This window comes from Pituophis catenifer, unplaced genomic scaffold (genome assembly GCF_029215685.1).
Source record: "Pituophis catenifer annectens isolate HBS135680 unplaced genomic scaffold, rPitCat1.0.hap2 SCAF_10, whole genome shotgun sequence".
Taxonomy (NCBI): domain Eukaryota; kingdom Metazoa; phylum Chordata; class Lepidosauria; order Squamata; family Colubridae; genus Pituophis; species Pituophis catenifer.
In genome coordinates this window covers 27,442,421-27,469,288 of record NW_027256890.1, presented here as the reverse complement: position 1 = coordinate 27,469,288, position 26,868 = coordinate 27,442,421, and the positions used below count along the sequence as shown (strand labels likewise).

The 26,868-nt window shown below is 42.9% G+C and overlaps 1 protein-coding gene across 1 annotated transcript; it reads right to left on the bottom strand.

Annotated features, from left to right (window-relative positions):
- Positions 1–1,568: 1,568 nt before the first annotated feature.
- On the bottom strand, positions 1,569–20,903 carry LOC139322414 (SLAM family member 5-like). The gene is made up of 5 exons (XM_070951513.1): positions 20,880–20,903; positions 13,777–14,308; positions 12,584–12,847; positions 9,326–9,466; positions 1,569–1,621 (listed from the first exon to the last, which is right to left on the bottom strand). The coding sequence occupies exons 1-5, from the start codon at positions 20,901–20,903 to the stop codon at positions 1,569–1,571; spliced, it is 1,014 nt and encodes a 337-aa protein (XP_070807614.1).
- Between the last annotated feature and the right edge of the window lie 5,965 nt (positions 20,904–26,868).

The following is a 26,868-nucleotide window of genomic DNA, read 5'->3' as shown; positions in this document are numbered from 1 at the left end:
GTGTGGAACAAAAAAGGTCGTAACTTGAGACTTCCGGTTTGGCGTCGCGGCGAGACAGTTGGGGAAATAACAGGCTCTGATGAGCCCCGCGAAAACCCCCGCTGCCAAACTGCCATCGATGGGTCTTCGGACCGAACCCGTCTTGCAGGGACGGGGGGAGAAGAGGAGCGCCTCGGACAACCAAGAGGAACAGGTAAGTTCCTCGGAGGTCGGAGGGAACCCTCTATGAGTCGGCAGTGGGGGGCGGCAGCCATGGCGGCTGCCACAAAGCTGTGACAAACCGAAAAAGAATTGTGCAGGAGGAAAGAAGAAAAGAACGATCTGCTTTGAAGTCGGGTGAGTGACACCAACCCAGGCGAGAAACAACGTTAAAGCATGGATTTGTATAAGTAAGACCCCTAGCCTTAAACAACGGCTGTGGATTTGTGGGGCAAGAAGAGTTACTAAAGCAATTATAGGAGGTAAAGACCCATTAAGGAATTTTAAATACAGACCGATTTGGAATAATTGAACATTGAGACACGCTAGAAAAATTGGGGGAAATTTTTTTTTTAAATTGGAAATGATGATGTTTGGAGAAGGGGGAAAAAAGGGACAAACATCTTTAAAATTGAGAAGAGGAGAGACAAATGGATGGCTACATAATTGTAACAAAATGGAGATTGCCGTGACTAAGGGAAAGTGTTGATTGCAGAAAGTCACTTTCTGTTTGAAAAAGAAACAATGCGATTTATCATTTATTCTGGATTACTTTGAAAATAACCAAGGGTTTTTGGTTTTGGAGATTCTTATTCTGTCTACGGGTGGTTTTATTAGTGGAAAGAAAGAAGAAATATAGCGGAATTATTAAAATTGAAGCATTGGCGCAGGAACAAAAGAAGGAAAGCTGATGTTTTTTGCATGGAATAGAAGCAACTAAAGAATTAAAATGACATATAGAGTTTTAAATTTGCCAACACTGAATTTGAAATGGAATATTTATGGACAGATAAGGAAATGAAGACATAAAATATACTTGGCTTGGAAATAAGAATATAAAATAGTTTGATTGAAAATGAAAATGTTATATTTAAATGAATTTTGAATTTAAACAGGAGGTGTTTATAGAATAATAATGATGGAAAATAAAATAAGGTAATTTAAATAGAAAATTAATGCAAAGGTGGATAAAGATGATATTTTTATAGAAGAATAAGAACATACATGAATATAAGAGAAACCTAAGAAAATTTATTTGTTCATAGGAGAATACGTGGAGAATGTATATAAATATGTTTGATGTAATAAGTCTCAATGTTAAATTGTAAACAAAATAGAGAATGGTAAATATGATTAAATATGAATGTTTAATGTATTGTTGGATGGTAAAATCAGATTCACAGACTAAGTAGTAAATTAAGATTGAGCTTAATGTATTTTGGAAATGGTTAACATTTAGAAATATGCAGGGAAATACCCAGGAAGAATATGTTGGAAAACAGTGAAATAACAGATAAATATGTTGAATATGTTAAATATTAGCTAAACAATAGTTGGAGATATGGAGGAGAATATGCTGAAAAGCAGCCTTAGAAGTAGGTGTGAAGGAGAATATGCTGGAAAACAACCAAAATAAGATATGCTGGGAACCAGCCAAACAATAGTTGGAGGTATAGAGGAAAATATGCTGGAAAACAGCCAGATAAAATATGTTGGGAATCAGCCAAATAATAGTCAGAGGTATGGAGGAGAATATGCTGGAAAACAGCCCAAACAAAATATGCTGGGAATCAGCCAAACAATAGCTGGAGCTACGGAGGAGAATATGCTGGAAAACAGCCAAAACAAAATATGCTGGAAATCAGTCAAACAATAGTTAGAGGTATGGAGGAGAATACGCTGGAAAACAGCTAAAATAAAATATGCTGCGAATCAGCCAAAATAATAGATAAAACAATAGATGTGGGGTGAAGAAGAAAATGTTGGAAGATTATTAAAATGAAGCGAGATGAATATGAAATGATTCTGTGTAAAATTAAAAGGGTAATTGATGATAAGTTTAAGAAAATTATATGTAAATTAACAGAGTTTAAGACTCTGGGTCCAGGGATGAAGGAGTATAGATAGAAAGTTGATTTATAAATGGAAATAAAAATAGTGTTTATTAGAAAATTAAGATTTGTGGTGATAAAATAATAAGGTAAATATTTAGATTAAGATGTTAGAATATTTGTGAAAAATTTGTGCTTTGATTTTTACGTTAAAAGATGCAATGGAGGAAATTCGGCAAAGAATTGTTAAAGAATTTTAAGTGAATGTACCTATTAATGACCGGATCAAGACTTCATTCTTAAAAGATGTATTTTATGTTTATGTTTTTTTAAAAATAATAAAAAAAAGGTTTTAACTCGTAAGTCCCTTTTTTCAGTGCCATTGTAACTGTTGTAACTTGAGGATTCGCTGCAGGAAAAAAATCCTAATCTGTAAATCAAAGTCCCCTATTTTCCGATCATCTTTAACTTCATCTGTATTTTATATTATGATAAAGTTGAGAAGCGTTGTGTTGCTGATCTCACAACTGTGTCGCTTGCCATTTCTTGGTAGTCACAAATTTCACCTTGGTGGGTTTTTTTTTTTTGACATTTCCTCCGCAACTGCCCTGCCTAGTTTACAGCCCCATGGAATTTCCTGGTGGTCTCCTTTCCTGATCCTGCCTGCCTGTTTATTAGCAAAAGTCTATGGAGATTCTCAGTTCTCCAGGTCATGGTTGTCCCAAAGAGGGAACTGGACTTTCTTTGAAGATGAGAAGAGAAGAGAGGAGAGGAGAGGAGAGGAGAGGAGAGGAGAGGAGAGAAGAGAAGAGAAGAGAAGAGAAGAGAAGAGAAGAGAAGAGAAGAGAAGAGAAGAGAAGAGAAGAGTTGGAAGGGATCTTGGAGGTCTTATAGTCCAACCCCCTGCTCAAGCAAAAACACAATTTCAGACAAGTGACTGTCTAGTCCTGTGATGGCGAACCTGTGGCACGGGTGCCACAGGTGGCATGCGGAGCCATATCTGAGGGCATATGAGCGTTGCCCTAGCTCAGCTCCAGCACACATGTGCCCGCTGGCCAGCTGATTTTCGGGCCTTCCGGGCCCACCGGAAGTCAGGAAATGGGCTGTTTCTGGCCTCCGGAGGGCCTCCAGGGGGATTGAGGAAGGCTGTTTTTGCCCTCCCCAGGCTCCTAGAAAGTCTCTGGAGCCTGGGGAGAGTGAAAAACGGGCCCACTGTGCCATCACGTGCCAAAAGCGGGGGAAGTGCGGGGGGGAGCGCACGCACATGCGCAGGAGAGCAGGGCACGGGTGGGCATTGAATTATGGGTGTGGGCACGCACACGCACGATCCCTCCGCTCTCCCCCCGCTTTTGGCATGCGACAGCAAAAAGGTTCGCCATCACAGTTCTAGATGGTTCAAGGGAAGGAAGGTTGCATTAAATTAAAAGCAGTTAAAATTTCTTCCTGTTTCCCTCTGTCAATAAAATTCACTTTTCAACCTGATTCACTTTGTATGTTTATAATATCTACCTCAGTGGTGAAGTGTAAAATTTGTCACTACAGGTTCTGTGGGCGTGGCTTGGTGGGGTGGGTGGGTAATGTGACTGGGTGGGCGTGGCCAACTTTTTCTTTTTTTTACTTTTAAAAGCATTTTTCTACAACCTCTTCGGCCGAAGAGATTGTAAGAAAAATGCTTTTAAAAAGCTCTGACGATCCCAGCTGAGCCGCGCGATCATCAGTTTGTTTTTTTTTACTTTTAAAAGCATTTTTTCGGCTGAAGAGGTTGTAAAAATATGGTTTTAAAAGCCTCTGACGATCCCAACTGAGTTGCCTGATTGTCAGAGGCTTTTTTTTTCTTTTAAAAGCGTTTTTTTTTTTTTTTTGCTTTTAAAAGAAAAATAATCCTCTGATGATCAGGCAATTTAGCTGGAATCGTCGGAGCCTTTTAAAAGCATTTTTTCTACAACCCCTTGTACAAAAAATGCTTTTAAAAGCCTCTGACGATCCCAGCTGAGCTGCGCGATCATCAGAGGCTTTTTTTTTTAGCCAAAGAAAAATGCTTTTAAAAGAAAAAAAAAGCCTCTGATGATCGCGCAGCTCAGCTGGGCATGGGGCGGGGGGGGCAGTGATTTTTGCTACCGGATCTCTGAAACCACCCGCTGCCATCGCTACCGGATCGGGCAATCCGGTCCGAACCAGGATGCATTTATACGTGTCTGTGTGTGTTTCTCCAGTCAGTGATCTTATATCCCTGATGACATGCTGATATTACTGTAATACTTTTGACCCCAAAATAAAGAAATAAATTTATTCTTTTATTATTATTTTTGCAGTTGTTTCTTAGCCAGCTCGGCTGCTTTTCTGTGATGCAGGGAGAAAATGTCCACCGAAACGGGTGGGTTCTAAATTTTTTTACTACCGGTTCTGTGGGTGTGGCTTATTTTGTGGGTGTGGCTTAGTGGGGGGTAATGTGACTGGGTGGGCGTAGCCAACTTTTTTTTTTTTTTTTACTTTTAAAAGCATTTTTTCTACAACCTTAAGAGGTTGCAGGAAAAAAAAAATACTTTTAGAAGCCTCTGACAATCAGGCAACTCAGCTGAGATCATCAGAGGCTTTTCAAAGCATTTTTTTCTACAACCTCTTCAGCTGAAGAGGTGGTTAAAAAAATGCTTTGAAAAGCCTCTGACGATCCCAGCTGAGCCGCGTGATCATCAGAGGCTTTTTTTTTAACTTTTAAAAGCATTTGTTCAGCCAAAGAGGTTGTAGAAAAAATGATTTAAAAAGTAAAAAAACCAAAAAACCTCTGATGAGGTGGGTGAGGTAAGCGAGCGGCGACCAGGACTGGTTCTGGGACATGGCCAGCCAATGTTATTACCGGTTCTCGGAACTACTACAAATTTTTACTACTGGTTCTTGCGAACCGGTGTGAAACGGGAGCAACCCAACACTGCACCTAAATCAATGAGGTTAAAGAAAAAAATTGACTTCAAAAAACATTTTGCTTCCTGGGCAGCATTTTCCTGACCGCGGAGTCACGCGTTTTCTTCCCCATGCACCAAAAAGGCTCGATTTTTAAAAAGTGGAAGCAACACCATTTTTAGACATGGAATTTCATCCCGAAACTCATCGTGGTGTCCGTTTTTGCATTTGGTTTAAAAAAACAAATTTGGCTTCAAAAAACATTTTGCTTCCTGGGCAGCATTTTCCTGACCGCGGAGTCACGCGTTTTCTTCCCCAGGCACCAAAAAGGCTCGATTTTTAAAAAGTGGAAGCAACACCATTTTTAGACATGGAATTTCATCCCGCCACTCATCTTGGGGTCCATATTTGAATTTGGTTTTAAAGAAAAAAATTGACTTCAAAAAACATTTTGCTTCCAGGGCAGCATTTTCCTGACCACGGAGTCACACGTTTTTTTCCCAAGGCACCAAAAAGGCTCGATTTTTAAAAAGTGGAAGCAACACCATTTTTAGACATGGAATTTCATCCCGAAACTCATCGTGGTGTCCGTTTTTGCATTTGGTTTAAAGAAACAAATTTGGGTTCAAAAAACATTTTGGTTCCAGGGCAGGATTTTTCTGACCGCGGAGTAAAGTGTTTTCTTCCCCTGGCACCAAAAAGCCTTGATTTTAAAAAAGTGGAAGCAACACCATTTTTAGACATGGAATTTCATCCTGAAACTCATCCTGGTGTCCGTTTTTGCATTTGGTTTCAAAAAAAAAAAAATCTCTTTAAAAAACATTTTGCTTCCTGGGCAGCATTTTCCTGACCGCGGAGTCACGCGTTTTCTTCCCCAGGCACCAAAAAGGCTCGATTTTTAAAAAGTGGAAGCAACACCATTTTTAGACATGGAATTTCATCCCGAAACTCATCGTGGTGTCCGTTTTTGCATTTGGTTTAAAAAAACAAATTTGGCTTCAAAAAACATTTTGCTTCCTGGGCAGCATTTTCATGACCGCGGAGTCACGCGTTTTCTTCCCCAGGCACCAAAAAGGCTCGATTTTTAAAAAGTGGAAGCAACACCATTTTTAGACATGGAATTTCATCCCGAAACTCATCGTGGTGTCCGTTTTTGCATTTGGTTTAAAGAAACAAATTTGGCTTCAAAAAACATTTTTGGTTCCTGGACAGCAATTTTCCTGACCGCGGAGTCACGCGTTTTCTTCCCCTGGCACCAAAAAGGCTCGATTTTTAAAAAGTGGAAGCAACACCATTTTTAGACACGGAATTTCATCCCGAAACTCATCCTTGTATCCGTTTTTGAATTTGGTTTAAAATAACAAACTTGGCTTCAAAAAACATTTTTTGCCTTGGCAGCATTTTCCTGGCCGCGGAGTCACACGTTTTTTTCCCAAAGCACCAAAAAGGCTCGATTTTTAAAAAGTGGAAGCAACACCATTTTTAGACATGGAAATTCATCCCGAAACTCATCGTGGTGTCCGTTTTTGCATTTGGTTTAAAAAAACAAATTTGGCTTCAAAAAACATTTTGCTTCCTGGGCAGCATTTTCCTGACTGCGGAGTCACGCGTTTTCTTCCCCAGGCACCAAAAAGGCTCGATTTTTAGAAAGTGGAAGCAACACCATTTTTAGACATAGAATTTCATCCCGCCACTCATCTTGGGGTCCATATTTGAATTTGGTTTTAAAGAAAAAAATTGACTTCAAAAAACATTTTGCTTCCAGGGCAGCATTTTCCTGACCGTAGAGTAGAGCGTTTTCTTCCCCTGGCACCAAAAAGCCTTGATTTTTAGAAAGTGGAAGCAACACCATTTTTAGACATGGAATTTCATCCTGAAACTCATCCTGGTGTCCGTTTTTGCATTTGGTTTAAAGAAACAAATTTGGGTTCAAAAAACATTTTGGTTCCGGGGCAGGATTTTTCCTGACCGAGGAGTAGAGCGTTTTCTTCCCCTTGCACCAAAAAGGCTCGATTTTTAAAAAGTGGAAGCAACACCATTTTTAGACATGGAATTTCATCCTGAAACTCATCCTGGTGTCCGTTTTTGCATTTGGTTTCAAAAAAAAAAAATTCTCTTTAAAAAACATTTTTGGTTCCTAGGCAGCAATTTTCCTGTCTAGGGAGTCACGTGTTTTCTTCCCCTGCCACCAAAAAGGCTCGATTTTTAAAAAGTTGAAGCAACACCATTTTTAGACATGGAATTTCATCCTGAAATTCATCCTGGTGTCCATTTTTGCATTTAGTTTAAAGAAACAAATTTGGCTTCAAAAAACATTTTGGTTCCGGGGCAGGATTTTTCCTGACCGCGAAGTCACGCGTTTTCTTCCCCTGGCACCAAAAAGGCTCGATTTTTAAAAGGGGAACCTACACCATTTTTAGACATGGAATTTCATCCCGAAACTCATCCTGGTGCCCGTTTTTGCATTTGGTTTAAAAAAAAACAAATTTGGCTTCAAAAAAAAATTTTCGTTCCTGGGCAGCATTTTTCCTGTCACGCGTTTTATTCCCCTGGCACCAAAAAGGCTCGATTTTTAAAAAGTGGAAGCAACACCATTTTTAGACATGGAATTTCATCATGAAACTCATCCTGGTGTCCATTTTTCCATTTGGATTAAAAAAACAATTTTGGCTTTAAATACATTTTTGGTTGCTGGGCAGCATTTTTCCTGACCGCCGAGTCACGCGTTTTCTTCCACTGGCACCAAAAAGGTTTGATTTTTAAAAAGTGGAAGCAACACCATTTTTAGACATGGAATTTCATCCTGAAATTCAAACTGGTGCCCGTTTTTGAATTTGGTTTCAAAAAAAAATTCTCTTTAAAAAACATTTTTGGTTCCTGGGCATCATTTTTCCTGACCGTAGAGTAGAGCGTTTTCTTCCCCTGGCACCAAAAAGGCTCGATTTTTAAAAAGTTGAAGCAACACCATTTTTAGACATGGAATTTCATCCTGAAATTCATCCTGGTGTCCATTTTTGCATTTAGTTTAAAGAAACAAATTTGGGTTCAAAAAACATTTTGGTTCCGGGGCAGGATTTTTCCTGACCGCGGAGTCACGCGTTTTCTTCCCCTGGCACCAAAAAAGCTCGATTTTTAAAAGGGGAACCTACACCATTTTTAGACATGGAATTTCATCCCGAAACTCATCCTGGTGCCCGTTTTTGCATTTGGTTTCAAAAAAAAAACAAATTTGGCTTCAAAAAACATTTTTGGTTCCTGGGCAGCATTTTTCCTGACCGCGGAGTCACGCGTTTTCTTCCCCTGGCACCAAAAAGCCTTGATTTTTAAAAAGTGGAAGCAACACCATTTTTAGACATGGAATTTCATCCTGAAACTCATCCTGGTGTCCGTTTTTGCATTTGGTTTCAAAAAAAAAAATTCTCTTTAAAAAACATTTTTGGTTCCTGGGTAGCATTTTTCCTGACCGCGGAGTCACGCGTTTTCTTCCCCTGGCACCAAAAAGGCTCGATTTTTAGAAAGTGGAAGCAACACCATTTTTAAACATGGAATTTCATCCTGAAACTCATCCTGTTGTCCATTTTTCCATTTGGATTAAAAAAACAAATTTGGCTTTAAATACATTTTTGGTTCCTGGGCAGCATTTTTCCTGACCGCCGAGTCACGCGTTTTCTTCCACTGGCACCAAAAAGGTTCGATTTTTAAAAAGTGGAAGCAACACCATTTTTAGACATGGAATTTCATCCTGAATTTCATCCTGGTGCCCGTTTTTGCATTTGGTTTCAAAAAAAAATTCTCTTTAAAAAACATTTTTGGTTCCTTGCCAGCAATTTTCCTGACCGCGGACTCACGAGTTTTCTTCCCCTGGCACCAAAAAGGCTCGATTTTTAGAACGTGGAAGCAACACCATTTTTAGACATGGAATTTCATCCTGAAACTCATCCTGGTGTCCGTTTTTGCATTTGGTTTCAAAAAAAAAAAATTCTCTTTAAAAAACATTTTTGGTTCCTGGGTAGCATTTTTCCTGACAGCGGAGTAAAGCGTTTTCGTCCCCTGGCACCAAAAAGGCTCGATTTTTTAAAAGTGGAAGCAACACCATTTTTAGACATGGAATTTCATCCTGAAATTCATCCTGGTGTCCGTTTTTCCATTTGGAATAAAAAAACAAATTTGGCTTTCAAAAACATTTTTGGATCCTGGGCAGCATTTTTCCTGACCACGGAGTAGAGCGTTTTCTCCTTCCTCCTTCCTCCAGCTGCTAAGTAGAAAGCAAAGTAGAGGTTGAGCTTTAGTAGACAGGATGGACCAGAAGGTAGAGGTGTAGAAAGCAAAGGGAAGGGAAGGGAAGGGGAGAAGGAAGGGGAGAGAGGGAGGAGGGAAAAGGAAAAGTTGGTTTTCACAGGAGGGCTTCCTTAAAATGGTACCTTTTCTGGATTTCACCACCAGAAGAAGCCCCAAACAGCCAAGAAGGAGAAGATTTCCCACTTTGCTAAGGCACAGCAGGGCCCAGAGAGGCAGCCTTGAAGGGTTCTTGGTCTGTCCTGAAAAAGAGTAACAGCCCCTGTTAATCCTTTCAGGAGGCCCCAGAGAATGGAGGTGCTTGTCTGCATTTGCAGCAGAAGAAGCACTAGGCCCAGGCAGATAAGCAGCCCCTGGAATGGGACATATCATTCTGGCTGGCTGGGATGTAGATTTTACTCCCCTTCCACGCCAAACCCTCCTTTATCAACAGGTCATCTTAATGTCTCTGGAACCATTCATCATAACAAGAGCCTTGGTGGCACAGCAGACTAAAGTGCTGTTAAGTAACACCAGCTGCCTGCAATTACTGCGAGTTCAAATCTCACCAGGCTCAAGGTTGACTCAGCCTTCCATCCTTTCGAGGTAGGTAAAATGAGGACCCGGATTGTGGGGGCAATAAGCTGACTTTGTATAAAAAAGAACACCGCTTAGGGAGGCCCAAAAGCCCTACTAAGCAGGTCTATACAAAAGTATGAAGGCTATTGCTTAACGCATTGTAAGCCGCCCTGAGTCTCCGGAGAAGGGCGGCATCTAAATCGAACCAACAAATAAATAAATAAATAAATCTGTCTCCAAACTTCCATTTGGCTGCTCGCCCAGCCTTCCACTTGCTCCCCCAGATCACTGTGACTCCAGGGGGGACAGGTTGATCCTCTGCTTCTGCTGGGGCTCGCTGATTCTTCCGTCACTCTCTCCCTCTGGAGCACGGGCTCTTGCTCCAGCTTCTCAGCCCTCTGTTTGGGCCTTCGGCTTGGCTGCCACTGGGGTCTCTTGAGAGGAGTCTTCCCTTGGCTTCTCCCGCCCTTCCATTTCTTTGTTGGTTGCCAACATCTTGAAACTGCCAACCTCCTGGTGGGGTCCAAGTGGGCTGCTATTTGGAGAGCTGGTTTGATGTCAACTGTCCAGTGGCAGCGTGGAAGCTTTCTGGAACACTGACATCCACTTGGCAAAGCCAAAAAAAGAAATTCCCGCAACATTATTTTACCAAGAATATAAAACTTTACGGAATAAACCACATTGGCACGGAAGAAGTGAAATCAGCTCTGGGCTTCCCATGCAAAAGCGAGCATAGGTCATCCCCCACTTTTCCCACCGGCCACCCACGGTCCATTACATCCACCAATAACTCCTGTGCATTTTGTTATGGGAACCAGGCAACCGCACTGGGACATCTGCTTCTCATGGGATGCCATTCCCCCTACCTTTGCATTCCATTCCACCCCCTCCCTTTTCTTTGTCAAGCTGCAAGCAAAGCAGACTATAGGTGGAAGTATAAGTCAGTCTTGACACGCACCCAGACTCCGTCAAGCAACCAGAGCAGGTGTTACCAGGGTGCACCAATCTGTACCCACGGTTACTTGTGCTGACCCCCAGTGGATCAGCTGAAGCTCTTGCACGGTCTTCAAAGGCTTGTCCCAACACAAGTTGGATCAGCATGTGTGACAGTGGCAGGAATTAGTGTGATTGTCACATGAGATGGATGTATGCTAAGCCCTCCTGGGCACAGCTCAACACAAGCCAAGAGTCCATAAGGACCCCTGAATGGCACAGAGGTTAGGGAAGTGTGACCCCATGGAAACAAGATCCCTGAATCTACTGTCACTCAGACTTGCTAGGACTGAGCCTGAGCCTGATCCTTCCCATCCAGACCTTGATAATCCTCTCCAGTTACATGTCACACAATGAGAGTTTGGAGTACTGCCTCAACCCCTTTGAGTCTCACATACATCCCTGAGATTTGGCACCCAGATGTGTGTGTGTGTGTGTGTGTGTGTGTGTGTGTGTGTGTGTGTGTAAAAGAGTCATCTCTATTCTTTACTACAATACATTTGTCCATATACTGGAGGGACACTGCCATTCTGGAGGGAAGGGTGGGGCGCTTGGAGGGAAGTTCTGTGATGTGTCTTTTACCTTGCTCCTGGGAATGGGTGGGGGGAGGGATGAGCCTGGGACCATCTGTTTCATCTCAATTCCAGAGGAGCCAGACTGCTGGGCCTGAAACAACTTCTTACCACCTTCTCAGCTCGGAGTTCCCACAACATCTTCACATCTTGGGGTTGGCTCCCACTGCACCTGACAATTGGGAGGGTTTTTGAAAAGTGACTTTTAACCTAATGTTTCTGCGTGGGGAGTTCAGATCCTGCAATTCTCCATGTTATCCCTCTCTACCTATATATATAAGGATGTATGTATGTATGTATGTATGTATGTATGTATGTATGTATGTTCAAGCATAACTCTGGAATGCCTTGAGCAATTCCAACCAAACTTAGTACATACAGTAGATGACTTGCCCTCTGGAGACAAACACTGTGGGGGTAAGACACCCCTAAAGCCCCTGTGTGTGTGTGTGTGTGTGTGTGTGTGTGTGTGTGTGTGTGTGTGTTCTAGCATAACCTTCTGGAGACAAACACTGTTTGTTGAATGTGTGTGGCCCCTTTTCATCCCAATTCTCAGCTGCCTCTGTCCTGCTGCAAGCTCAACTGGAGGTGTCCAGAAATCAAGGGGGGAATTTGGCTTTGGAGGCAAGGGTGACCTTCCTGTGTCAGGCAGAGACTGACCCAGAGGCTCTGTCCAAACCCCTTTTTCCCATTGTCTCATTGAGTGCAGTTTGCAAAGCTGATACTAGCCAGGGGAAACATGTAGAATGGGGATCAGGGCAGACTCTGAATGGGGAATGGCCCCCTTTGAGAGGGGGGAGTGTGTGAACATGAAAGAGATCATATAAAAGGCTGTTCCTTCCCAGTCAGAAGACCCATGTGTGACTCTAAGATAATCACAACAATCAACACAGGAAAGGAGAAGAGGGGAAGCTTGGCCAGAAGACCCTCCAATCCCAGACATGAACAGAGATCAATCAGTAATCTGAAGGGGAAATTTAAGAATTGCTGGAAGGAAGGGCAAAGGGGTAATTTGCAACTTCAAGATGCCCAGAGGGGACTTCTGCTGTGGTCAGGAAACACAAATTTGGATCATGAGTGGTTAAATGTATAAAGCAATGGAAACAGTCCCACTCAGTGGTCAACCTGTGCCTAAGGAAGTGGACCAATCCATTAGGCTCCGGTCATAGGAGGAGAAGTGGTCGCAATGAGGCTCCTTTTGATTCAAAAGTCTCTTTCATGGAGAGAAAAACTTACCAGCACAAACTTCCTTTAAGGTGACTGTCCTGGATGCTATGCTATCCTTGCTTTCTCCCTCGCAGGTGACTATTAGTTCAAGGTCTTGGGAGGTGAGCTCCATCACAGAACTCCCTAAGGTTTCATCCGTGGCATAGAAATCTGAGATCCATCTGAAGTTCACCTCGCCTTTCCAGGTCTCTTGAGAGCAAATCAGCTGCCAGGTTCCATTTCCAGCCCCCTTGGAAATGCAGGTCAGTCGTAACTCAGAGTCTGGCAACTTTCCTGAGCAGGAGATGGAGAGACACATCACATTGTGAGAGACCACAAAATCACAGTGAGGCCAGAGAGGAAGGAGAAGCAGCAACGGCATGAGTCAATCCATAGATTTGCTTAGATTAGAGCAAGGAAAATACGTCTCATCCATTTCTGTCACAAGTAACAACACCACAACAATCCCCCCTCTCACATCATAATGACACATTATGGCCACCATGATACAGGAGGGCAGGCACCCCACCCCCCACCCTCTGCCTTCCAGCAAGCCGTCCTTACACCAAACCAGGGATTGAGGGCAAGATGATAACCTTCCAGGCTCAGGGACCCTCAGGGACCCCCTGACTCTTCCCCCAAAGTCTTTGAGGTTCCAACCAGTCCCACCAGATCCACAGACAGACTCCTAAACTGCCTCTCTGGAGATCCCAGTTTCAAAGCACACCAGCCACTCCCTGCTACCCCGTCTGGGAACCCACATGGTCTGGCCAATGCAGCCTATGCCCCTGTGGGAGGGAAGCCTGGAGGGAGCTGTGACGGATCCCCATGGTCCCACTTCCAGAGGGAAGAGCATGCAGGACACGGCTTGAACTCCATTTCTGACCCATCGTAGAAATGCAAGTCCTCAGCTGAACCAAATCTCCTGGTGTGGAAGATGGTGGACAGGGTGGGACAGGGAGCAAAATGGTAGATTTGTGGAGGGGCGGGGGTGGAATATAAGCAAGGCTCGGCCTGATCAAAACATCTTGAACTAATTTGCATTGCAAAAAATGGACAAAGAGCTATCCAAAAATCAGCTCTGGGCTCCCTCCAAAAAGTTCATCTCTGCAGAAACTGGATACCTAAAGATCACCCCTCAAAAGAAAAGCCCCCCACCCTTCCACATCAGCCTGGGCAAAGGAGGGAGGCCAGGAATTTGCTGCCATGGCTGGGATACTTACTACGCACCTGCAGGTTAAAGGACTCCTTTGCAGTTGTGTTTTGTAAAACAATGTCTGCCGTGTATGTGCCAGCATCCTCTTTCTTTAGATTCATGAGAGCTAGTTTTTGGCAGTCCTTAGAGACCCACAATCGGTTTTTATAGGCTGCGTGGGAGCGCTGGAGATGACATGGTTCCCGAAAGTTCACCACAGCAATATTTATGGAGTTGTTGCCGATACCTTTACTCCAGTAAATATTTTGATAGGGTGGAGGTTTCATCAATCGGAAAGTGACAGAGTACCCCAGATCACCATACAGTTCTTCTCTTCCACAAACTCCTGCAGGGCCACAGAAAACGTTCAAAGTTGGACCACGTGACTTTCCAAGAATCCCATTTCTGACCCTCAGACTCCCAGAAAACCTTTGTGAAGAAAGACTAGGACTTCCGGGTTTGTCTGCCACCGGCGAAGACGGTCGCTTCTGAAGGACCGCCAGCCCCGCCGCCTGTAGAGCCGCTCCGAGTGAGGGGAGCGGCTTGAAAACTCCAAAATCCTGAGGATTTGAGGAGAAGAGGGAAGCAAGAGGCAGGTTGAGCCCCCGTGAACCCCCAGAAGTCTGCTACTGGGGAGGAAACGGGCGCGGCTCCCTTTTAACTTGCGGAGACTCCGGACGGCGTGGGACGACTCTGCCTGTCAGAGCAAGCTGGCTGCAGCAAACATTTAAAAAATAATTTTGCTATAACACAACCTCAACCCCTAAACCAAGAAACTGCAAGTATTTTCCTGTTTTTGAACTTTTGATTTGGGAAAAGTTAGAGCGAGCGGAAACGGCTTGAAAAAATGGCGCCGCTCCAGTGTTAACGAGCTGAAAGGGAGAGTGATCTCGCAAAGCTATTTCAACAAGCTACATTGTAGCATTGCTTGTAGCAAGCGAACAGAGAAGAGTGGAAGAAAAATTCCTTTTTAAAATAAACCTGAGCTTGCTCCAGCTTACTTAATTTCTAACTTGATCAAATCTGGGGGACTTTTTTAAAGGACTTTGTGGAGGTGCAAAGGGGGGGGAAAAAAAAAAGACTTCCTTTTTTCAGAAAAGTTAATTTACGTGGCAGAATGGCTTCAAAGAAACAGGAAGCAAAGGCTGCAGGGGAGGGATCTCCCACTCACAAACCGGAACAGCAGCCCCCTCCCAGTCAGCAGAGTGAGGGAAAGGATTTTGATGTACAAAGTTTGAAAGATTTTATTACCCAGGCTCTGGATGATAAATTTCAAAAATCACAACAGGAAATGAAGAAAGAAATTAATGAATTTAAAGAGGCAATGAAAGAAAATTATGACAAGGTGTCTGACAAATTGTCAAATGTGGTTTCTGATTTGGCAGAAACCATTACCAAAGTGGATTCCAAACTGGAAGAATTTAAATCAGAAGTTAATGTTAAAATGAAGGATACTGATTCTAAAATTGTTGATGTGGACAATAAAGTGCAGAGAGTTGAAAATGAAATTACAATGATACAGTTTCGATCCATGGAATTTGCTATAAGGCTTCGAGGAATAAAAGAGAATGATAGGCAAGATCTGAGACAGATTTGTTCGGATGCCCTGGCTGTATTGTTAAAAATTGACCCAGCAGACGTGGTTTATAAAATAGACAAAATATACAGAGTGAACTCATGGGTGGCTAGACAAAGAAAATTGCCCAGAGATGTGGTGATATATTTTACTGACAGAAGAATAAGAAATGATATTTTGCAAAGATCCTTTCTTTCCTCTGTGCAAGTGGAGGGAGCTCAAATTGGAATCTACAAGGAATTACCACCTAAGATGTTAAAAGATCGAAAAGAATATAGGTTTCTAGTGAATGAATTGCAAAAGCAAGATATACCATTCCGGTGGGATGCCCCAACTGGTATAATTTTGAAATATAATGGAGAGAGCCATCGATTGAATACTTTTCAGAAGGCGGAATATTTTTATTATAATATTCTTAAAGAAAGATCATCATCCCCACGTACATCTACAATGTTGGAGACAAAAAGTGACAAGGAAAAGCAACCTCAGCATGAGAGGGAACAACAGTCCAAGCAGATGGAATTAGTGGAAATGCAGGGAGCTGTTGGAGGAGGAGGTTTTATGGAGGAATCCCTGTTAGAATCTTCACCAATTTTGTCAACAAGAGATGCCGCTTTGGATCTAGCTCGGATCCCTGAAGTTAAGGACCAGCGCATAACTCGTGCAATTTCTAAGCAAATAAAAGAAAAACAACAACAAGAAAGTCAACATAAAAGGGGAGCTAAAAGCACCACACAAAGTGAAGCCATGGGGGGAGCGAGGCCGAAGACCTCAGAAGAAGCGAGGCAAGGCAGCTCATCGCTTCAGAAAGGTCAAGATGACAATTAGGCTTTTATCTTGGAATGTTAACGGATTAAATTCACCACAAAAAAGGCAGAAGTTATTTACATACCTGAGACAATTTAATAATGACATAATTTGTTTACAAGAAACTCATATTCGAACTCAAGATCATAAATACTTGATAAACTCTAAATTAGGAACACATTTTATAGCTTCAACCTCGGAAAAAAAGAACGGTGTGGTTATCTATGTAAATAAAAGATTGTCTGCTAAAATCATAGAAGCAGATGAAGGTGGTAGGTTTATCGCAATTGAATTGCATACGGCAAGCGGTCAAATTCTTTTGATTGGAATTTATGCTCCGAACCAACAACAGGATCATTTTTATAAGACTTTACATAATAAAATATTGCAATGGGATTACAGATCTATTTTAATAATGGGAGACTGGAATGGAGTAATCGATTCTAAACTAGATAAAAAGAGTTTGGCGAAAGTAAGGCTCAGACTACCACAGACTTTTTTTGACATGAAAGAAGATTTGGAATTAAAAGATATTTGGAGAATTTAGAACCCAAAAGAATTGGACTATACTTTTTTCTCTGATAGACATAGATCTTTTTCCAGGATTGATTTTATCTTGTTATCAGATGATTTACTTGTTAAAACAAAAAGAACAAAGATATTTCCAAGAACTTTAACCGATCATAGTTCTGTATGGATAGAAATTGAGATGGGAAAGACTGAGAGAAGGTCATGGAGACTAAATGAAAATTTGTTTAGATATGAAAAAAATATAACAGAACTTAAAAAACAGATGAAAGAATTTTTTGAGATGAACTTGAACAAGGGTACCCCAATTGAAATTGTATGGGATGCGAGTAAAGCGTATATGAGAGGGGTACTCATCTATATGAATTCTAAACACAAACAGAATCGACAAAAGAAAAGATCCGAATTGGAAGTAGAAATAAAGAATAAGGAACAGCTACTCATTAAAAACCCAACAGATGAAAGAATATCTGGTGCTATAAAACTTTTGAAAGATCAATTTCAAATGCTCTTGGCGGAGCAAGCTGCAACAAATTTACAATATGCGAAACATAATACGTTTTGTAATGCTAATAAACCGGGAAGATGGTTGGCCTACACTTTAAGGAAGAAGCAGAGCTTGCGGACTATTGAGAGTATTGATATTGGAGGGAAAGAAATTTCTCAACAAAAATTGATTAAAGAAGTTTTTGTAGACTATTATACTAAATTATATGCTAAAGATGATATACAGAATGGACTTATAGAAAAATATCTAGAAGAGAAAAGAGTTTCAAAAATTACTAGCCAACAAAAAGAAAGATTGAACTATCCTATAACTGTTGAGGAAATAATCGCAGCAATTAAACAACTGAAAACAGCTAAAGCTCCTGGAACAGATGGATTGACTGCAGTATATTATAAAACTTTACAAGCAGAAATGGTGGAACAACTTAGAGATTTATTTTGCAATATACAACAAGGGGGTAAAATACCCCCATCATGGAAATCAGCATATATCACTTTGATACCAAAAGAACAAGTAGGTCCTAAAAAACCGGAAAATTATAGACCAATATCTCTTTTAAATAATGACTATAAAATTTATGCAAAAGTATTAGCCAACAGACTGATGCCAGTAATCCAAGAGGTGATTCACGATGACCAAGCGGGATTTATAGAAGGCAGATACATGAAGGATAATGTAAGGCAAGTTATAGACTTATTGGAATATCTTGAGAAGAATAAACAGATCTCTGCAGTGCTGGTTTTTTTGGATGCGGAGAAGGCCTTTGATAGAGTGGACTGGAATTTTCTACTAAAGACTTTAAGCAGGATTTTGCTTTGAAAAACAGTGACAGAAGTATTGTTTCATTCACTGCAACAAAAAATTACATCAACAGAAAATTATAGCAGAGATTGATATTTTTATTTACATGCTCTGGATTTGCATTATTACTACAGGTTGGTCTGACATTGGGTTCTTAGTCCTATTAATTGCGGCTGTACTGTATCCCCATCCCCATCCCCACCCCCACCCCCACCTCCAAATAAGAGACATTGTTTATAAAATGACAAAAAATGAACCCATGTTTTATAAAGGCAAAGAAATAATTACGCTAAAGCAAGTACCTAAGAGAATAAGAGAACTAAGAAAAGAATATTGGTTCCTAGCCACATTATTAAATAAACGGCATATACCATTTAGATGGATAATACCGGAAGGAATGGTGGTGTCGTGGCAAGGGAAAAAAATAAAAGTGGATTCACAGCACAGAGCACAGAACCTGCATGACCAAATGATGGGCATAGAAGGAGCAAATAGTAACAGGGAGGAACCGGAACGGAGGACTAAAAGGACACAAAAACAGGAAGAGTGAGAAAAACTACTAGAGGAAGGAGATAAAGAGGAAGAAGGGGAACCTCAAGAGGAAGAAGGAGTGAAAACAAGAGCTAAGAGAAAGGACAGGAAGTAATAGGAAATATCGCATAGTAGAATCACAAAGGAATGGAACAAAATTTAAAAATCTTATCATTAAATGTAAATGCTCTCAATTCTCTGGCTAAACGACATCAAATTTTTAGAAAAGTGATAAAACAAAAAATGGATATTGTGTGCCTTCAAGAGGTACACATAAGAAAACAAGATGAAAAATACTTATTACGTAAAAAATTAGGGGAATCATTTGTAACACTAGCGGAAGAAAAGAAAAGAGGAATAGTGGTGTACATTAGAGAAGGAATAGAGTGTAAATTGAGATATGCAGATTCAGTAGGAAGAATATTGATGATAGAAGTAAAATTTAAATATAAAAGTATGTTATTGGTGGTTATCTATGCGCCGAACAGTGGACAATTAGAATTTTACAAAAAAAAGTACATCAAAAGATAATAGAAGAAAAAATAGGGAATATATGTTTGATCGGCGATTTCAACGCAATTGTAGATGTAAAAAGGATTATAGCAGTGATCAGAGTAATAAAAAAAAGAAAAATGTACTGCCTAGAACTTTTATGGATTTAGTACAAGAAGTGAATTTAATAGATGGTTGCAGATTTTATAATTCCGAGGTAAAGAAATTCACATATTATTCTAACCCCCATAAGTCCTGGTCCAGAATAGACATGGTTTGGGTAACCAAGATACTTATGCAAGAAATAGAAACAAATGTAAAATTTATGCAAGCACAAAATTTAAGAGAAAATTTTTATATAATGTTTTACAGATGGCATTTAGATCCCAAAAAGTTGGCTTGTATGTATCCGGATTTGCAATCTAAGTGTTGGAGATGTGATTGTGATTATCATATATGGTGGACTTGTAAAAAAGTTAAAGCATTTTGGATTAAAATATGGTGGATTATCCAAAATATTCTTAAAAAGAAGATAAAGTTTACCCCACAATTGTTTTTCTTGGGTATAATTGTACGGTTATAGAGACTAAATTGATTTTAAATTTAATAACTGCAGCTAGACTTTTGGTGGCGCAATACTGGAAGAAGGAAGAATTGCCTACTATTGAAGAGTGGACATTAAAAGTGGCAAATTTGGCAGAAATGGCGAAAATTTCAGCATATTTGAAAGATCACTCACAAGAAAAATATATATTGGAATGGAGAAGATGGATTGATTATATTCAAAACAAATATCGGACTAAAAAGTATCAAATAGCTTATGAATGAATAGAAAAGTTAAGAGTATGTATATTTAGTTAAGGAAAAGGTGAGTTAAAGTGTCGAGGGGGGGATAGGAATCTGTACTTAGTTAGCTTAGCTTAGCATATGACTGTTAATTGTTTTACCCTGTATTTTGTTCTGGGAAATCCGGGGGGGGGTAGAGGGGGGAAGGAAAGGAGGTAGGGGAGGGGAAATATTTGAAAAAAAAATTCTTGTTTGTAAAACTTTTCAATAAAAAAAAAACAATTAAAACCCATTCACACCATTCATGGTCAGATCTTGCCAAATCGCAACAAAAATGTGGTGGAAGAGTCCTTTGACGTGAGTGTTTCTAATAGGTATCCCAATCATGTCAGGAAGTTCCTGGCCTCCTTCCTTTGCCCAGGATGATGTTGTTAGGCTTGCCAAAAGTAGGTCGTTAGGAAAGAAAGACCCTCCACTCCATTTTATTTATTTATTTATTTATTTTATTAAATTTCTATACCGCCCTTCTCCCGAAGGACTCAGGGCGGTGAACAGCCAGAAGATAAAACACAGAGATACAAAATTTAAAATAGATTAAAACGAATTAAATAATTTGGCTGAATTTTAAAATACCCCATAATTAAACAGATTAAAATTTGTATTTAAAATTTAAATTTAAAAGAGGAGAAGATTTGGGCCAGGCCAGCTTGATGAAATAAAAACGTTTTAAGCGCGCGACGGAAGGTGCGCAGATCCGGGATCCTCCCGGACACTTGGTTGAAGTGTCACTTGGTTGAAGTGATAGGTTTTTAAAAGAGGAATTAGTGGTTGCAGCAAAAGCAGGCTAGAACTAAAGCTCCTGGTCAAAAATTTGCAAATTTCTCCCCTTCTCACCATCCCATCCCCCCACCCCGACCGGTTCGTCTTCAACCAATGGTGTGCCGAGGAGGTATTTGGGGAACCGCTCAGATGTTTGGTGCCTCTTGGTGAAGTTTGCATTCTTTTCTCAGGCTTTGTGGACTTGAAGACTGGAACAGGCTGGTTCTCACACCTGTGGTTTCTTTGAAGCCTGTTACACGCCCTCCCTGTAGGCCAACTCTACCCTGTCCATGACAATTGCCTCCATCCTCTCCCCTAACAATTGGTGGCAGGACGCCAGTGAAGTGCCAAGTTGAAGACTGCAGTTCTGACATTCTGCCCCCTTTTTCAGAGATGTTAGTCCTGCAAAAACGCTTAAAACGTTTTTCTTTCATCAAGCTGGCCTGGCCTAAATCTTCTCCCCTTTTAAATATAAATTTTAAATACAAATTTTAATCTGTTTAAATTATGGGGTATTTTAAATTCAGCCAAATTATTTAATTCGTTTTTAATCTATTTTAAATTTTTGTATCTCTGTGTTTTATCTTCTGGCTGTTCACCGCCCTGAGTCCTTCGGGAGAAGGGCGGTATAGAAATTTAATAAAATAAATCAATAAGGAAACACAAATGGGAGGGGAGATAAAGACAAATACGAATGCAGAGTTAACTGATGTTCAATGAGGTTTCAGGGCTTTGAAGACTGGCATAGGCTGGTTCTGTTATGTATAAATGCCCACCATTCACCATCCCAGGTATGATAAGGGTTAACTCTACATCCACCTAGATCCTCCCCTGACCCCTCCTTACCTTAGCTCCGCCTCCCAGGTACTTAAGTCATGGTCCAGGAGTCCAGGGGCCACTTCCAGCTAAATACCTGTAATAGAAACACTGATCAATAAAGAGCATTGGTTCACTGCATCCTGTGTTTGGAGTTATTGGGTAAGATCCTAGAAATCAGTCACAGGTTGGTAGCAGAGGACGGCTTACCCACAACTCACAGAGATGGCAGAATCAAGAACCCAGACAGAGGCAGAGAAAAGAATGGCCACCAGAGCCTACATCAAACAGATGAAAGAACTGCAGGCTCTCGAAGGTGCCACAGCAAGGACCACCACAACTGAAGGTGATGGAGACTACAACCCAAGTCCACAACTCAGGGACGAAGGGCCAAGAGAAGAAACCTACTACTGCGAAAGGGCAGAGCCACCAAGCAATGAAGAATTCCGATCCACCATCCTGGGGATGATGGAAGCGACTGCCAGCAAAGAGGAGCTCACCGCGAAACTCCAAAGCCTACTCGAAAGCAATGGAGCAGCGATGAGCACCCAGCAACAGAGAGAAGAAATCCTCAGCCCGGCAAGAGGAAGGTATCCCCAAGCTGAAGCTCCGGACGTAGAGGATTTCATTTCCGCGCCATGCTCTCGGTGGCCATCTTGGAATGGCCAACAGCCAATGGGAAGCCAAGATCGAATGGCAGGAAATAGCGAGAACCCCAACTTCGCTGGGGAAGACCCCCAAAACAGCACCCAAGCAAGATCACAAGCCTGCGGGGGCTCACCCATCTAGCCCGAAGCAGACAAAACGATCGAAAACCTGGCTGCAGCACTCGGCTCAGCACTCAAGCCCCCAGGAGCCAGGAAGAAACAAAGCGACGCTCAGCACCCCCAAAAGAGCAGCAGGGTAGCTACCGGAACCCTTGCAGCACGCCAGCAGACACCACGCAGGACAACGCACCCCAAAAACTACACCCAAGACCCGGCTGCTTGCAGGACTGAATACCCGCAGGATTCACACTCGCCACCCGCTGCACCAACTTCCCTAGGCCGCGGAATGAGGAGAAGAAACAACGACTCACCAACCACGCGGCCTCCACCAGGCTCCTCGACCCATCCGGAGGTCCTCCAGCGTCGCCCAGAATCCACCGCTGCTGCCGTGCCGCCGAATCCAGGAGATCCTCGACTTACGACAGCCACCGCCGCCGTTTCCAGGGATCCTCGACCTGCGACCGCCTCACCTCCTCGCCTTCTTCCAGCCTTCGCCCAAGATGCAGGGGCCCAGCCATGGCATCCGACGCCCAGGGAGGGCTACGGGCCCGCCAGGAGCGAGCCCAGCCCCCCACCAGCAGGCCTAAGCCTAGGCCTGAGAGCAGCAATAAGGAGCTCCTCACCAGACGACCTCCGGCGCGAAATGAGCCTCGCGCATGCCCAGTCGCCACCTACAGGAAGTACAAGGAACATAGAGATAAGTACAAGGAACATAGAGATAAGTACAAGGAACATAGAGATAAGTCAGTTCAGACTGGCAACAAGCATTCCCCCAGCATATTGTGAGTTCACTCACATAAAGAACCATGGACAGCACCAGACTGTAAGTAACATAACTTTTACTGCTGACAATTACAAATTGAAATTAGATGGGGCCAATCTCTTGGAGTGGTACCACCAACTACAGATTGCTTTTCTGAAAGAAAATATGTTGTACTTATTTGATGACCCACCCAAGAAGCCATGGACTTTTGAGATTGACTGTTTGCACCACAGGGCTTACTATCTGCTAATGTCTAGCTTGTCACCCAGCATTTACCCCAGTCTTGGGCGCCACTTAACCGTGGCAGAGATACTACAAAAAATACTTAATTTATTTTACAGTAAGCGTGCAGCCACTACAACCAAAATATCCAGGGAATTTTACTCAGCCAGGCATAAGGCAGGGACACCCATGGGGGAACATATACTCAAGCTAAACACCACCAGGGCAGAACTCATACAAAGGGGGGAAACCATTTCTGATAATATCATGAAAAGCATCATCATAAACTCCCTAAACCCCAGTTGGGAGAACTTTATCATGCAACTGGAGAGTCTCAACATAGAGCACCTCTCTTTAGAGACATTATCCAACAGGCTGATTGCGGAGGACAGCCTGAGAAGGGAACGCTCATCAAGCCTCAGGGAAAGCAGACCAACAAAAAGGGTAGACTTCCAGACCAGGGACCAAGATAAGCCAGAATGTTTTAACTGTGGGTCTAGGAATCACTATAGGAGAGATTGCCCCAGAAACCAGAGGGACAGGGACCACGGCTACCGTAGGGAAAGGCAAGGCCGCAAACCAGGATACTCAGACAGGCGCTCCCCAGAAAGCAGGTTCAGGCGCAGGGATTCACCCAACTCCAGGGACAGGAGAGGATATAGGGATAGCTCCAGGGATAGTCAGACTGGGTCACTATACGAACTTAGAGACCACCAACACCCAAACACCCAGGCAAAAGGAAGGAACACATGGCTCATTGACTCAGGAGCCACCAATCACACCACCAACAATAGGAACATACTGGAGGCATTCACGCCTAAGGAATACCACATCAATGTAGCCAACCAGAACAAGGTATTGGTGAAAGGAGAAGGGAGCGCACACATAGATGGAATAGGGAAGATAGAGGGGGTACTATTCATCCCAGAAATACCCCACAATATATTAGCAGCAGTCAAACTAAGTAAAGACTTGGGCATTGAGACAACCTTCAGGGAAGGGAAAGCATATATGACCAAAGGAAAGAGAAGCATAGGAAAGATCATGATAGAAGGGGGACTATCCTACTTAGTGCCCCAAGAGCACTCAAACACTAACTCAGAAAGTAACGAGAAAGGGACAAGCATGCCCACAGAAAATAGAGGGGGTGAAGGAGAACACACTGCAGGAGGCAAACCCACCACAAACACAACACACAAAGGGAAACCACATATTGGCAAACCCATTCATGATGGGTGCGCCCACTTACTACACAGAAAATTAGGCCATGCTAGTTTTCCAATGGTACAAAAGATGAATGAATGCTCAAATGGCTTGCCATTAAAGAACTGTAAAAATTATTTGGAGTGTTCTGTGTGTAAATGTTGGAAAATCAAAACCAAACCAAGGCCCAAGAAGGCCTCCCGCACCACCAACTCAATATTCCAATTAGTTCACATGGACGTGGTGGGACCCATGAGACCCTCTATTAAATACAAGAAGAGGTTCTTCCTTACCATAGTCGATGACTATAACCGTTACGGATTTGTATACACCCTCAACCACAAAAGTGAGGTGTTCCAAAAATTTAAAGAGTTCTACAAAAGGGTAGAAACTCAACATAACGTAAAAATAAAACAAATCATGACAGATAGGGGCTCAGAGTTCCTATCTAGGGACTTCTCCAATTGGACAAAGAAGCACGGGATACTACACTTCTCCTCTTCTCCGTTTTCGCCATTCCAAAATGGAGTATCAAAACGCAAAAAATGGCGTATTACAAACAATGGTAAGGTGCGTCTTAGAAGACGCCGGACTAGGGCAACACTTCTGGGCAGAGGCACTCACATACACACTGAACAGAATATGGTCAAGCGTAGTGAACAAAACTCCCTACGAGGTCATGTACAATAGGAAGCCTCAGATAGCACACCTGCACATATTTGGGGTAACTGCAGATGTACACATACCCAAAAAGTTAAGGAGAAAAGGGGACAAAGTGTCAAGGAGACTAAGATTCATGGGGTATGAGTCCGGAACCAAAGGTTACAGGTTCATCGACAAAGACAACAGATTTGTCGTGTCAGATCAGCTGTGTTCCACGAGAACACAAACTGGTCAAGAATACACCTCAATGAGGTACTGCCCGGGCAAGAAACTGATGACAATGCTAGGACCAATAACAAACCAGACACAACCGAAAGCGAGACGCTCGAGAAACAAAAACCCAAACACAAAAGGGTAAATGCCAAAGAATGGAAAGAGAACCACCCCATCCTAAAGGTAAAAGTAGATGCACTCACTGAGAGGGAGGCCCAACACATGCACGACTCAGAAACGATACCCAGCAGGCCCATAAGACAGCAGATCTCGTCTGAGCTCTCCATATTTGCTCTTTTGGGAATTTAGTCAGCTTCTCTAAACTGGGGCTGAAGGTGATGTTCAGAGAGGCCAACACCTACCTGCCCCGTCCCGATCTAAGAGAGAAGACCATCGGGAAGGTTTTCTTCTCGGAGGTGAGGAGACCTTGGGATGCACCCCAATATTCTGGACAGCCATTTGTCTGAGGTTGTAGAGCAGGGGTCCTCCAACGTTTTAAAGAGGGGGCCGATTCATTTTTTTTGTCTTTCTCCTTCCTAAGCCCCCGTTTAAATTGTTTTTAAAGACTTTTAATTTGAAGGAGTTCTTTACAAGCCCAGAGCTGCTTTTCCAGGCTGCACCGGCGAGATCACCCCTCAGCTGGCCCTCAGCTGGCCTTACAGCTGGCTCGCTGGGAGATAAGGCAGTTAGGGGCGGGGCAAGGGGCGGGGCTTAATCACACAACTCCGCAGGCCGTATTCTTTGCCCGTGGGCCGTAGTTTGAGGGTGCCTGTTGTAGAGGGTCTGCTGCTTGAGCAGGGGGTCTCCAAGGTCTTCTGCTAGTCTGTTAATCGGTGGAAGGGCTTCCCTCCAGAAGTTGTTGGTGGGGAGGGAGGGAGGAAGAAAAGAAGGATGGAAGGAAGGGAGGAAGAAAGGAAGGAAGCAGAGGGAGGGAGGGAGGGAGGAAGGAAGGAAGGATGGAAAGAAGGAAGGAAGGAAGGAAGGAAGGAAGGAAGGAAGGAAGGAAGGAAGGAAGGAAGGAAGGAAGGAAGGAAGGAAGTTCGCCTGATTCGCCAGTTGCGTCCCTTTCTGGATCGGGACTCGTTAAATACGGTCACTCATGCCCTTGTCACTTCACGCCTGGACTACTGTAATGCTCTCTACATGGGGCTCCCCTTGAGGAGCACCCGGAGGCTCCAGCTGGTCCAGAATGCGGCCGCGCGGATAGTTATGGGAGCAGCATGGCGCTCCCATGTGGCTCCCCTCCTGCGCGAGCTGCACTGGCTCCCTGTGGTCTTCCGGGTGCGCTTCAAGGTCTTAGTTACCACCTTTAGAGCACTCCATGGCTTAGGACCGGGATACTTACGAGACCGCCTTCTGCCACCAATAGCCTCTCACCGCCCAGTACGCTCCCATAGAGAGGGGCTTCTCAGGGTGCCGTCAGCCAAACAGTGTCGACTGGCGGCCCCCAGGGGGAGAGCCTTTTCTGTGAGGGCACCCACCATCTGGAACGAGCTCCCCCCAGAGATACAGAAGATTCCGGATCTGCGCACTTTCCGCCGTGCCCTCAAAACATTCCTGTTTCAGCAGGCCGGCCTGGCCTAACTTTCCCTTTATATTGCTTTTTGATTTTATTTTAAACTGGG

Excerpts from the sequence above, each read along its gene's own strand:
- LOC139322414 (XM_070951513.1), bottom strand. The coding sequence starts at position 20,903 with ATGGAGGCAATTGTCATGGACAGG. Across the intron at positions 9,467-12,583 it reads CTTAAAGGAAGTTTGTGCTG|GACAGACCAAGAACCCTTCA; the intron begins GTAAGTTTTTCT and ends ACTCTTTTTCAG. Across the intron at positions 1,622-9,325 it reads CATTTTAAGGAAGCCCTCCT|CATATCTTATTTTGGTTGTT; the intron begins GTGAAAACCAAC and ends GCTGGTTCCCAG.